At 56.3% G+C, this 14,256-nt stretch overlaps 1 protein-coding gene across 1 annotated transcript in view; it reads right to left on the minus strand.

Annotated features, from left to right (window-relative positions):
* Nucleotides 1-8,556: 8,556 nt before the first annotated feature.
* TRIP12 (thyroid hormone receptor interactor 12) overlaps nt 8,557-14,256 on the minus strand; it is a 46,818-nt gene continuing 41,118 nt past the window's right edge. Inside the window, 8 exon segments of the mRNA XM_061549085.1 lie at nt 8,557-10,233; nt 10,700-10,803; nt 10,982-11,076; nt 11,378-11,491; nt 12,095-12,259; nt 13,074-13,238; nt 13,644-13,798; nt 14,087-14,201. Of these exon segments, the coding sequence (XP_061405069.1) occupies nt 10,037-10,233; nt 10,700-10,803; nt 10,982-11,076; nt 11,378-11,491; nt 12,095-12,259; nt 13,074-13,238; nt 13,644-13,798; nt 14,087-14,201 (1,110 nt within the window). The 3' untranslated portion in view covers nt 8,557-10,036.

Raw genomic sequence — 14,256 nt, forward strand, 5'->3', positions numbered from 1 at the left:
CGCCACCGTTCGTCGCAGCCCGTGACGTGTCCCGGAGCAAGGCCACTTAAGTCTTCTTGGTTCTTTCGGTAAAGTCACGTAGAAGGGAAGTAATAAAATAATAAAAATAAATGAAAATAACAAAATTAAATTATTTAATTACTAATAAAACATAATATTATTATGTTTTATTTTTATTATTTTATTACTTCCCTTCTACGTGACTTTACCGAAAGAACCAAGAAGATGAATCCCTGCAGTCACGAAAGCTTTCAATCGAAAATCTTCACAGTCGTCACAATCTGGTCATCCTCTCAGTAGCTGCAGCAGCAGCCGAAGGCTTTTGGCTCGCCGTCATGAAGAGGGTGGTGGTGGTCACCGCGTCGCGCAGTGCTTTCAGATGCGCTTCTGCGGCCGTCTGGAACGCCGCTCTTCTGATATTAGGAAGCCACTGGAGCGATGCACTTATAAGTCCTCTAGATCGACTCGTTTCTTTAAAACTGCTTGTTGCATTTAGTGTATCCATCCCCGCGCACCTCCAATTACAGCACGGTTGGCTACGTACGGTGCGGAAGAAGTTCAAGGTACATACGTGACGTTTCCAATGTGCACGCTGTCCCCACCCGCGCGTTCCTCTTTGCTGCCCTCGGCATCGTAATTCCTGGCCGGTGTCTCTCGTCCGCGCTCCGCGCTCCGATGCGTTGCCTCTCAGCTCCCCGCGTGCGCCCTCGAGCGCTGCGACGATTGGCGTGACGAGTCAGCCCGGCGTGACGATCGGCTGGTCCGCCCCACGCCTGCGGCAGGTAGCGGGTGCACGAATTCACCCCAGCAGTGGTACAAGCGTGGAAATATCTCTGGGCCGAAACGTCGTGAGAATTATTTTATTATGTTTTTATGTTATTTTATTATTTTTCCTTCTACGTGACTTTACCGAAAGAACCAAGAAGATGAATCTCTGGGACCCTTCATGGCAGCGCTGGCAAGACGATGAAACGAGAAAGGGCTTTATTTATCCTTTCTGGCTAATAAAACCGGAGGCGTTCCGATGCTCAAACGCCAAACGTCTTTGGTGGTGAGGCCGCGTCTACCTCGCAGAGACCCCAGGGCCAGGTGCTGACACCACGTGGCGCTGACGTCTCCGTGTGCTTAGCCCAGTGAGCAAACCACTGCACCGTCATCACCACCATCATCACCACCATCACCATCACCACTGCACCATCATCATCACCATCACCACTGCACAATCATCACCACCATCATCACCACTGCACCATCATCACCACCATCGTTATCACCACTGCACCATCATCACCATCATCATCACCACCACCATCATCACCACCATCATCATCACCACTACACCATCATCATCACCACCACCATCATCACTGCACCATCATCAACATCATCATCACCACCACCACCATCACCACCACCATCACCACCACCATCACCACCACCATCATCACCACCATCATCACCACCATCACCACCACCACCAACATCATCATCATCATCACCACCACCATCATCACCATCAACATCACTGCACCACCACCATCATCACCACCATGACCACCACCACCGCCATGACGTCACCGTCTCTCTATGAAGACGCATCTCCCCCCTCCGCAGCTGCGCCTCGCGACGCTTCTCCGAGTCACCGCGCCGGGGGCACAACGCGAGTCGCCCCCTCCCCCCATCTCCCATCACCACCCAACAAAGATCCCCCGTGTAGCCTTCACAGACTGTTGTGGCAAGTGCTGTTAGCGAGTAGCCCCTATGAAGGCCGGCAACGGCACACGAGGGGGTGGGTGGCCAGCACCACGCCCGGCCGCCTTTGTCTCCCCGGTGGCGATGTTTACTGCACACCGCACCAGGCACTCATGAGGGCGGAGTCGACCTAGGGGAGGCCCAGGACTGGTTCCGCTGCCGCTCATCTTCTCCGGTGTTGGTGGCCGTGAGCGGGAATCGAACCCCGGGCCCACGGGTTCGCAGCGCGGCACCACCGCTCCATCACCACCGACGCCGCGTCCGCATTATCAATAATAATGATTACCATGGCATTATCAACAATAATGATTACCATCACATTAACAACAATAAGAATTACCATGGCATTATCAACAATAATGATTACCATTACATTAACAACAAAAATGATTACCATCACATTAACAACAATAAGAATTACCATCGCACTATCAATAATAATAATTACCATGGTATTATCAATAATAATAATTACCATCACATTCACAATATTAATAACTACTATCGCATTATCAATAATAATAATTACCATGGCATTAACAATAATAATGATTACCATGGCATTAACAATAATTACAATGGTATTATTAATAATAATATTAATTACCATCACATTCACAATAATAATAATTACCATGGCATTAATAATAATAATTACCATGGCATTATTAACAATGATAATTACCATGGTGGTGTTTGTGTTCGGGTGGTGGCCGCAGGATGCCCAGACGTCGCGGGTGCCGGTGTTGAACTCCACCGCTGGAGACTCCGCGGCTCGGCGCCTCTGCCGGGTCCCGCAGAGACGCCGGCCGAGGCGTCTGCCCCGCGGGTTTGTTCCTCAACTCGGCGGTCCATTGCATTGCCGCCGTGTGGTTTAGTCACAAGCGGTGGCAATTTGCGCGCTTTGGTAGACGCGTTGATGCTGACGATGATGACCATCAGCATCACATCCCGGCGAGTGTCATCATCTACTGAGAACCAAGTTACGATTCGCCGAAGCCTTTGAATGAAAGAGTTTGGTTCGCACGATACATCCTAGATACATATACACACAGTACACACAGTACACACAGCACAAACACACACTGTGGGATACACAGTACACACAGTACACACACACACTGTGGGATACACAGTACACACAGCACACACACACTGTGGGATACACAGTACACACAGCACACACACACTGTGGGATACACAGTACACACAGCACACACACACTGTGGGATACACAGTACACACAGCACACACACACTGTGGGATACACAGTACACACAGTACACACACACTGTGGGATACACAGTACACACAGCACACACACACTGTGGGATACACAGTACACACAGTACACACACACACTGTGGGATACACAGTACACACAGCACACACACACTGTGGGATACACAGTACACACAGCACACACACACTGTGGGATACACAGTACACACAGTACACACAGCACACACACACACTGTGGGATACACAGTACACACAGCACACACAGCACACACAGTACACACAGCACACACAGCACACACACAGCACACACAGTACACACAGCACACACAGTACACACAGCACACACACACTGTGGGATACACGGTCCTGTGTTGTCTGTGCAAGGACCATGGCCGCGAGGTTGAAATCGCGATCGTTGAAATTTGTGGAGCTCCGCGAGACGAAGCCACTGCTGGTGGAGCAGGAGGAGGAGGAGGTGGTGGACGAGGAGGTGGACGAGGAGGTGGACGAGGGTTGGGAGGAGTTTGAGGAGCAAGCGGTGGGGGGGAGGGGAGGTCCGGCCCGTGGTTGTGGAAGCTGCTGCTGGGGTGGCAAAGACGCGGGGACACGGAGACGAGAGACGCGAGGTCGAGAGGAGTCGATACGAGGCGGTAAGGGCCACCACCATCATCACCATCATCACCATCATCATCACCACCATCATCACCACCATCATCACCATCATCATCAACACCACTACCACCATCATCACCATCATCATCACCATCATCATCAACACCACTACCACCATCATCACCATCAACACCATCATCACCATCAACACCATCATCATCAACACCACTACCACCATCATCACCATCATCACTATCACCACTACCACCATCAACACCATCATCATCAACACCACCACTACCACCACTACCACCATCATCACCATCAACACCACCACCACTACAACCATTATCACCACCATCACCATCAACACCACCACTACCACTATCATCACCATCACCAACACCACTACAACCATTATCACCATTATCACCATCATCACCATCAACAACACCACCACCACTACAACCATTATCACCAACATCACCATCACCACTACCACCATCAACACCATCAACACTATCAACACTACCACAACCACCATCAACACCATCAACATCACCATCACCACTACCACCATCATCATCAACACCACCACCACAACCAACATCACCATCACCACTACCACCATCATCATCACCACTACCACCATCATCACCAGCAACACCACCACTACCACCATCATCATCATCACCACTACCACCATCATCGTCACCACTACCACCATCATCACCATCATCACCACTACCACCATCATCATCATCACTACCACCACCACCATCATCATTACTTCCATCACCTCCAACTCGGCACCCTTCGAGAGCCTCACTATTACCCATACCTCCGAATGCAGGGGAGTGGGACCCCCTAATGAATGGGAGTGGACCCCCTAATGAATGGGAGTGGGACCCCCTAATGAATGAGAGTGCACCCCCTAATTCAAGACAGTGGGACCCCCTAATGAATGGGAGTGGACCCCCTGGTGCAGTGACGGTGACCCCTGGTGCAGTGACGGTGACCCCTGGTGCAGTGACTGTGACCCCTGGTGCAGGACACGGGACGACGTTTCCCGGAGCGGGGATCATCCTGGCGCTGGTCTCCTCCCTCGCCGTCACCGTCAACTCGCTGTTGGTGAAGAAAATCGATTCCGTGGCTCCGTTGGAAATCGCCTTCATCAGATTCTTCTTCCAGGCCGCTTTTATCCTGCCCCTGCTCATCCACTACAGGCGAGGGGGTGGGGGGGGCGAAGGGGGCACGAGCCAGATCGATTCCGCGAAATCGATTTGGTTTATATATTGAACATTTGGAGTGTGCATGTTTCTCTCCCCGTGGTGGCGTGGATTTCGACATCACGCGTTGAGAGTATTTTGGCTGCTACAACTGTCGACGTGACGAGAAGCCACTTCGTTGAGAGCGATCGTTTGAGATCGCTCAAGGGGCCTTACCTGGTGACAAAATAAAAACACATCTCGGGATTTTTACTGGTAGGAACCTCCTGGTTACACCAGCCCACAGGGGGTTATTGTGTCCGTCGTGGAGGGAGGGGCTGGGTGGGGAGGGAGGGGCTGGGTGGGGAGTGGTAGGGGTGGGGCTGGGTGGGGAGGGGATGGTCACCCCGTGGTGCCCTTATAAAACTCAACGTTTAACCTACTCACGCCGGCTTGTGCGCGCCCTCACAGTCGGCCATTTTGCGGAACACATCACGCACGCCGCCGTTGACCCTGGCCCATTGACCGAGCAACCCAACGTTCCCACCAGCTCCCTCCGCAGGAATGTGTTTTTGCCAGTAAAAAAAAGTGTAAAAAAAATGTTCCCCATAGAATGCGGGCCCCCATCCCAAACCTCATCAGTAACCCGCCCCTCTCCCACCCCACAGAGAGCCGCTGCTGCTGCTGCCTCCTCCCAGCGGGAAGCGGCTGTCCACGTCGCTGCTGCTGCTGCTGCGGGGACTGCTGGGCGCGGCGGGGAACATCTGCGTGGTGGTCGCTGTGCGCGCCCTCCCGCTGAGCGACGCCACGGTCATCACCTTCAGCAGGGCCGCGCTCACCGGCGGGATCGCCAGAGGGGTGCTGGGGGAGCCGTGCAGCCCCTGGGACGCTCCGCTCGGCGCGCTCGCCTTCACCGGGGTCACGCTGGCGGCGAGGCCACCCATGATCTTCGGCAGCGACGACGATGGCGGTGATGATCGCAGGGGCGGTGATGATGAGAGTGGTCCCTCTCACTTGATACAGAAAGCGTGGCTGTGACGGTTCCACCTGAAGACGGAAGCTTGTGTTGCCCCCGAAACGTCGTGATTTTTATTTTATTTTTATTAATTTTAATTTTGTACCTACGTGACTTTACCGAAACAACCTAAGAGTATGAATCATTGGAGTCACGAAAGCTTCAAATCTAGAATGAGAGTGGTGGCCAAGGCGGAGTTTGACTTCGCTTGAGGAATCGAGGGTGCATGTCATTAATTTGTGATCTTAATTGTAAACTACTGAAAACAAAGTCATAAAGGTGCCCAGTTTGGGAGGGCGTTGTCTGTGCCCCCTCCCCCCCAAACTTCACCCATGAGTTAAGCAGATGGCGGTGTTCGTCCTGTAGCGGTGATGGTCACGGATCAAGGGGATCGGAAAACCGGTGGCTCTTGAAATATCGAGTCTCTTACCGAATTCGAAAAAAAAACAAATGACAAAGGCTATTTTAATGATCACCATGTCTTTACCAAGGTCCATGCATTTCCCGATTAAAAAACATTTTGACCGCGACTCCAGTGAAGTCCAAATAACACGCCCAACAGTAGCAACCAAGGCGGCAGATTCACACCGCCGTGATGATTGGAATGGTGGTGGTAATAGTGGTGGTGGTAATGGTGGTAAGTGGTGGTGGTAATGGTGGTGGTGGTAATGGTGGTGGTGACGGAGGCTACAGTTGAGTTTGGTAGAGGATGATGGCCTTCTTCAGAGTTTTTTACCGAAAGAACCAAAGAGTATGATGATGGCATTGTTGGTGATTGTGGCGACTATTATGATTGCAATTCTTCGTAAATTCACGCATCCCTTTCGTCTTTTTTCATTCATTCCCACGTCCCGACCACCGTCTTCCCATCCCCTCCTCTGCCCCCCCACCCGCGTCACCCCGCAGACGGCCCCGCGGCGACCGTGCGCCTGCTCGGCTCCCTGGCCGCCCTCCTCAGCGCGCTCTGCTCGGCGGGAACCTTCGTGTGCCTGCGTCTCCTGGGCGACTCGGTGAGCCTCCTTGCCTCCACCTGGGCCATCGCCCTCGCGGGCACGGTGCAGTCCCTGCTGCTGCTGCTGCTGCTGCCGCCGGCGCGGCCCTCCCTGCCGTGCCCGCTGCCCTGCGACCCTCCCTGGGCCCGTGCCGCCCTCGTCCTCACGGGGCCCGTGGCCGCCCTGGGGCAGCTGTCGCTGGCGCGGGCCCTGCAGCTGGAGGGGGCCGGACTCGTGGCGGCGATCCGCACCTGCGATGTCCTCCTGGCCGCGGTGGCCCAGGCGGCGATGTTGGACGAGGGGCTCCCGGGGCCCCTGAGCGTCGTGGGCGCGGCGTGCGTGGCCCTGAGCGCGGCGGGGGCCGCCCTGGTGAAGAAGAGGCAGGGGCCCCGGGAGGCCGAGCGAAGGTCCGCGGGGCCCGAGGGATCGGAGTCGGATCGGGAGCGGCTTTTGACGGCGTCTTAGAGCACGTGGGGCTCTCGGCAGACTCGCCCTCGTCACGACCGCCAGCGGCCTCTGTGAGAAGCGGGAGGCACCAACCTCAAGCTCGGCCACCACCACCGCCGCAAGTTGACATTGCACTCGGACCGCCCTGCTCAGTGTCCTACTCCGAGCTGCTGTTCTTGTTGCTGCTGCAAGCGCTAAACACACAAATGAGTTGAACGGAGAAATCACTTCGAACGGAATATCGACGCAGTGCAAGCAAATGCCAACGATACCCTGGCGGCTTGTGGTCATCGGCGGTGCTCCTCCACCGCGGTGTCGCACTGCCTCCACATTTCCCTTCACCAGAGCCCCCCCCCCACCTCGACCCCAACGTGCAGTCTGCTCAGGTTGTGAAGAAGCGTCTTGAGATCCGGTCGCAGCGAGGCGCCAAGCCGCGGGTCGCCAGACGTCGGCTGACCGAGAGCCGCAAGATGCCGAGGGGGTCAATGTGGGGGGGGGGGGGGTCACACGAATTTAGAAATCCGCAGGAGCACCGCGGGAGTTCTCGTCTGGCTCCGCGAATGTCCTGGGCCACGAACCGCTTCCGCAGATTTTATTTCCCCCCCACCCCGCCCCCTCCGCCGTTTTAAATAAAGTTTCATTGAAAAGTTGCAAGTGAGCTTCGCCTCGATGGATGGTTTGGCCCGCCCACCTTCTTCTGTAGGCTACGTTAAGTTAAAATTGTAATTGATGTGAAGCTGGAGGCAAACAGAACGGCAGACAGAACGGAGATCGGTCGCGCGAGACAAGACGGCGGCAAGGAGGACGGTACACGAGAGAAAAGACGCATCAACTCGTCACCCGTGCTCTCTCCGCAGCTGGATGAAGGTCGACCCCAAGTGATTTGGCGATTCAACGTCCCGTCCCTTTCCCGAGCCGTCCGTGCCATCGACTCCCCCTGCCACTGTTGACGTCCAGACTCAAAACCTTCCAATTGATTTGTTCCTGTGACCCATCCAACACCGCCTCTTACTCCGACACACACGTTCCTGCCCCAGCATCTCCAGGTGCAGTCACAGTTGCAGTGACCACACTGTTACTCCAAAATGGGGGCTTTTCCTTCGCACGGCAAGCTCCCGAAGCACCTGGGGAAAGCCACGCGGCACACGAGGCGATCCCAATTTACACGCGCGCGGCCCCGACCTACTTGCTGTGCTGTATACTACCAGTCACGTGTCACTTACATGGTGCCCGTAGCGCACACACAACACACACACACGGGGGTGGTGACGAGGCCGAAAGCAGTGCGTGGGTTTTATTTATTTATTTATTGTGTCCCGTTTCAAACCTACCCCTCTCCACGGGGGGCCAAAGGTCATTATTGCGAGACAAGTGCGACACGCACACAAGGGTTAGGGGGGGGGGGTCAGGGATTAGGGGTCGGGTAAATATACACGGGAAGAGTGGGACGGGAGGGCAAGAGCCAGCGAGTCGGGGAGGGGGGGGTCGGAGTTAGACTCCAGGTAAACAGGCGGACTGGGTGGGGGTCGTGGGTAGAGGAAGGGGGGGGGTCAGAGGGTGGTTGGCGCGTTCAGGGGAAAATCGATGGCAGTGGGAGAGGAGGGACATGAGGGCTCGCAGAAGTTGGGGCGGGGGGGGGGTGAGAGGGAGGGAAGGGGGGGGGGTTGGAGGTTCAGGGGAGGGATAAATCTGGGACAAAAATACTTAATAACCAATCAAAATGTAAGCGAAAAAACGTGGAAACAGTTACACAACAAAACGAAACATCTGGGATCCCATTAGCTTCAACCCCAGCCTCGGGTCGGCGGCCACACCGCACCTGCGCGGCAAAACAGCCGACGACGGGGGGTGCGCGTTGGTGTGAAAGAGCGTGTGTCAAGGGCGTGCGAGAGCGTGTCAGTGCGTGCGTGCGAGCGCGTGTATGCGAGCGTGTGCCAGTGTGTGTGCGCGTGCTCGTGTGTGTGTGCGTGCGCGAGCGTGTGTCAGGGTGTGTGTAGGCGTGGTGCGTGCCTGCCTGCTGTGCAAAAACTGCAGAGGCGATATTGGCTGGGCACTGACCCAGGCTTGTGGAGGAGGAGGGAGGAGAAAGGGGAGATGGGGGGGGGGGGGGGAGTTTTCACCAACCGGCAGCGCCAAATGAAAAGTGAGAAAAAGCGGTGTGGGTAAAGCGGGTTTGAGAAAGGGGGGGGGGGGGGGGAGGCCACCAACTGGAGGCCGCAATAATCGCTGAGCCGCGCCTGTCATCGGCGTCGGCAGCTGCTGGGAGAAACCGAGAAATAAAACAGAGAAACGAGCTTCGACGGCAACAGCCATGAGAGAGAGACGGCGCGCGACCTCCACCTGCCTCCTTCCGCGTCGTGGGCCCGTCAAGCAGAGGGAGGCTTCGGGCGTGCGGTGACAGGCGGGGGTAGGTGGGCGGGTGGAGGAGGAGGGATGGGGGCGAGCACGCTGCCTCCGCCCTATCCGAGCGGAGCGCGGGTTTCCGCTGGCGGGTGCGGGGGACGTGGGTGGTGGGAGAAACAGCGGTGCTAGTCACCGTGCGTGCGTACGCGTCGGTTCGTGCGCGGGTCTGCGTGCGGAGTAATGCGCGAGCGTGGTTGGGATCGGTTGGCGGTTGTTGTTGTTGGTGGCGTTGTTGTTGATGGTGGCGTTGTTGTTGATGGTGGCGGTGTCGTTGCGAGAGAAAATGGGGGCAAGCAGCAGCAGCGTTGTCGTCGTCAGGGGGAAAGGGGGGGCGGCAGCAGCAGCAGCGGCGGTGGCGACGGTGCCTAGGAGAGGTGGAAGGAGCGCTGGCCCTCGCGCGCCGCAGTCAGCAGCCTCTCCCGCATGAGCGAGCACGTGGAGTAGTCGGGGAGCTTCAGGTAGTTGACGCACGTCATGACGGACGGCAGGAAGCCGTCCGGGTCCTCCGCCGCCTCCAGCGTCTTGCGCACGATCGTCAGCGGCGGGTTCAGGCTCCGGAAGCCTGCGGGGGTTGGCAGTGCGTTAGTGTCGGTACGTTGTGCGAGTGTGTACCACTGTATAATGCGTCGAGTGTGTGCGTGTACACGTGGGTGTATGCACGCGTACGTATTTGTGCGTATAAACGATGGCGGGTACGGTATGCACCGAGTGTGGGTTTGTGTCTTTGTTCGTGTGTACAAGTGTGTGTACTTGTATATGTGCAGCGGTAGTGTAGCTGTTAGCGCGCTCCGCTACGAACCCGGCGACCCGAGTTCGATTCCTGCTCAACAGCCGACACCAGTGATAATTATCTGAACTCGTCATGGATCTCCTCTAGGTCGGCTCAACCTCAAACAAGTACCTGGTGCGGTGTGTAAATAAACATAGGTGCTCGCTGACAGCGTCTGCTCCTACAGTCTGTTAAGCTACATGGGGGGATCTTTGTCTCGTGTATTAGTCCATGGCAGTACATGTGTGTGCGTGCGTACCTCCGACGGGCAGGCGGGGAGACCCCGTCACAAACTGCAGGAACAGCCTCTGTTGCTCCGAGTCGAAGGAACTTAAAATCTCAAACAAAAACTTAACCGCTCGGCTGCACGCGAGTGTGTGTGTGTGCGTGCAAGGGGAGGGTTTGGGGAAAAAAAACACAACGAGGTGATTAAACAAAAGAATGCACGGTGCTCACACGCGCGGTAACCAGTCGTTACGCAAGAGATCACGGTGGAACCAAGCGAGATTTAATGCGACGGTAATACGGTGCGGGCCGTCACCTGTCGTGGGTGTATCCGTGGTCTGGCCGGCAGCATTCCATCAATGACTTCACATCCCAGATCTCCGCCTTGCTACCGCAGAACAGCTGATCCAGCTGCGTTCACACGGTCGCCACAGAGACGCAAACACAGACACACGGTCGCCACGAAAAACACACGGACAGGGTCACCACAAAGACCAGAGGCCACACACACACACACGGTCGCCACGGAGACCACACGCGCACGGTCGCCATGGAGACCACACACACACACGGTCACCAGGGTAACCGCAAAAGGAGCTCACACGGGGAACGACAGCAACCACTGTACATGCGTGCATGTATTAGTGTGTGTATATTCGTATGTATAACCATGCACATGTGTACAGACGTGGTGTGTGTGTGTGTGCGCCACCTCCTCCGGGTAGAAGTAGTGGAGGTGGTGCAGGGGAAACACGGACTCAAAGCCTTCCCTGAAGGCCTCAAACTGCCGGCTCACGCCCTCCACCAGCGTCCAGTGCACCACCAACTGCAGGGGGGGGTAGGGACAGGGCGGGGGGGAGGCATTGACAGGGGTAGAGGAATAGTGTACAGATAGGGTCAATATTATGGCAAGGTAAGCATAGTGACCGATTCAGTAACAAGGTTAGGAGTAATAGGGGATAGGGGGTCAGGAATACCGGGAGTGTGAGGTTGGTTGAGACGGTGTTCGTGATTCGAGCAATGGTTGCGACTTTAACGGTGGTTGTGGTGGTGATTGTAAAAGCGATGGAAATAAATGTGGTGCTGCCGATGATTGTGCAACCAAGTGGTGGCCGAGTGCGAGACTGCAGTTGCGACTGCTGCTGCAGTTGCTCTGTAGTCAACACAGTTGGCCACGTGCGGTGCGCGAAAGAAGTTCAACATACATACATACACAGTTGCCATGAACACGTGTGTGTATAGATGTTGAACTTTTCACACCGGAAGTAGCCAACCGTGCGAATTGGAGGTGCGGGAAACACTGCTGCAATGCCATAGCTTCGGTTGCCGTGACTGTCGTTGCTGTGGCCGCGGTTGCCGTGGCCGCGGTTGCCGTAGCCGCGGTTGCCGTGGCCGCGGTTGCCGTGGCCGCGGCCGCGGTTGCCATTACCTGTAGGTACTGCTGCAAGTTGTGGATGGTGACGGGGACGTCCTTGCCCCCGCGCCGCAGCTCAATATGCGGGAACCCGGGCAGCGTGAAGTCCAGACTCAGGTCCTCGATGGAGCAGCCGCTCATGGTGAGCGCCTCCAGCGCCGACTGCAGCGACTCGCGCGTCTGCGCACACCGCAAGCAACCACCGGACGTCAATAAAAAGTCCAAAGCATTCACCGATAACGACCATCGCAGGTCACGCACGTTTAACGTGGCTCTGTCGTGGGGACTGGAATGCCGGTGTCTGTGTGTGTGTGTACACGTTCGGAGGTGCTGCTCGCTAACAGCACTTGCCCCAACAGTCTGTTAAGGCTATACGGGGGTTCCTTGTCTTTGTGTACACGTTGCCACTTTAGAGAGCTCAAGTGGTGCATCTGGCAGTCATCTCAGTCAGTCAACCAATGGCACCTGGGGGGTCTGTGCCGTGATCTCCTGCCAGCAGAGAGCCTTCCACACTTCGAGAGGCGTCAAAAGTGCAACTATGCCTGGTACAAGCGTGTGGTGACGTCACCGCCACTTTGCGGCGAGTGGCAGCTGTTATGCAGTTCTCATCTATATTGAAAGAGCACCTTCTATCAAGGCGCTCTATTCATGGTAAGAAATATAATTATTTAGATGGCAGTGGTAGTGTAAGACCCGAGGAATGAGTGGCCGTAACAGAGGGCGCATGGGGGTCACACGTATGCAGTAGGTATGTTGAACTTCTTTCAAACCGTATGTAGCCAACTGTGCTAAGCGGAGGTACGAAAGGGCTACAGGGGGAGAAACGGCACGGAGTGGAGGGGGCGAGGGGAGGGAAGCGAATGGGCAATGGAGAAGAGGTGAGCATTAAGAGAGGAACGAAAGGAGGTTAAGGAGGGGGACTGCTTAATGTCGAGGTGAAGTTGATTCCAGTGGTGGGGGGGGGGGGGGGTGCAGGGAGGGAGAGGGATCACACCTGCGTGCGATCCTGCTCCAGCTTCTGCTTCTCCCAGAGCACGGAGCGCAGCTGCAGCACGGAGCGGTGCACCACGGGGTCGATGTGCACCAGGTCGCCCTCGGTGAGCGAGCCCTCGCCGCCCAGCATCCACTTGCAGAAGGGCAGGCTCAGCGGCAGGTCCAGCTGCACGCCAACCAAGCACACACACACACAGCACGCACCACGCACACACACGCACCACACACATACACGCACGCACCACACGCACACACACGCACCACACACATACACGCACGCACCACACGCACACACACGCACCACACACATACACGCACGCACCACACGCACACACGCACGCACCACACGCACACACACGCACCAGACACACGCACCACACACACACGTCGCCACACACACAGGTGTGCGGAGAAAGCGAAAGAGGCAGTCGGTCACAACTTGAGTTTGGACTTGGGATGGGGGGCAGGGAGTCGGCAGCACGGGCGGTTGGGGGAAGGGAGTCTGCAAGGGCGGCACGGGAGGAACGGCGCCCTCCCACCGAGCGGCGGTCGCGCGCGCCTCGCCCCTCACCATGCGCGAGTCCATCAGGGCCTTGGCCATGAAGCGGCCGAGGAAGCGGAACTTGATCTTGAGTCGCGTCAGCACCGTCGCCTTCGTGTTTCTCCCCAGCGGCGCCGGGAAGAAGCCCTGGGCGCTGTGCACGTAGCGCACGCCCTCCGACGCGCCTATACGAGCAGGCGCGCACAAAACACACGCAGCACACACACACACACGTGGGCACGCTGGTCAGGAATGGGGCCATTTTTAGGTTAGAGTTTGTGTTCGGGTTCAGTGCTAATACTGACCGTGAGTTAGTATTAGGGCTCGTGTTAGGGCTGCAGTGTTCGTTATAGTTAGGGATAATGTGCATTGCGGGTTAGCATTAGGGCTATGGTGCTCTAACGGTTCAGTGGCGAGCTAAATCTGCACTGGGCTTCACCGTGACTCCCCTCCCTGCTGCCCCCCCCACTCACCCTTGGGGCTGGTGATGGTGAGCTCGTCTCCACGCCACATGCCCAGGTCGGCGCGCTGCAGCTCCTGCGACACGAGTGCGTAGAACTCCAGCGTCGGGCCCAGCCCCGTGCCCACCTGCACGCAGCGCCATGCACAACCACAGGGGCGGCACCAGAACCGTCACTTCCCC

The sequence above is a fragment of the Lethenteron reissneri genome, chromosome 2, assembly GCF_015708825.2.
Source record: "Lethenteron reissneri isolate LAM-NWPU_2019-01 chromosome 2, ASM1570882v1, whole genome shotgun sequence".
NCBI classification, from domain to species: domain Eukaryota; kingdom Metazoa; phylum Chordata; class Hyperoartia; order Petromyzontiformes; family Petromyzontidae; genus Lethenteron; species Lethenteron reissneri.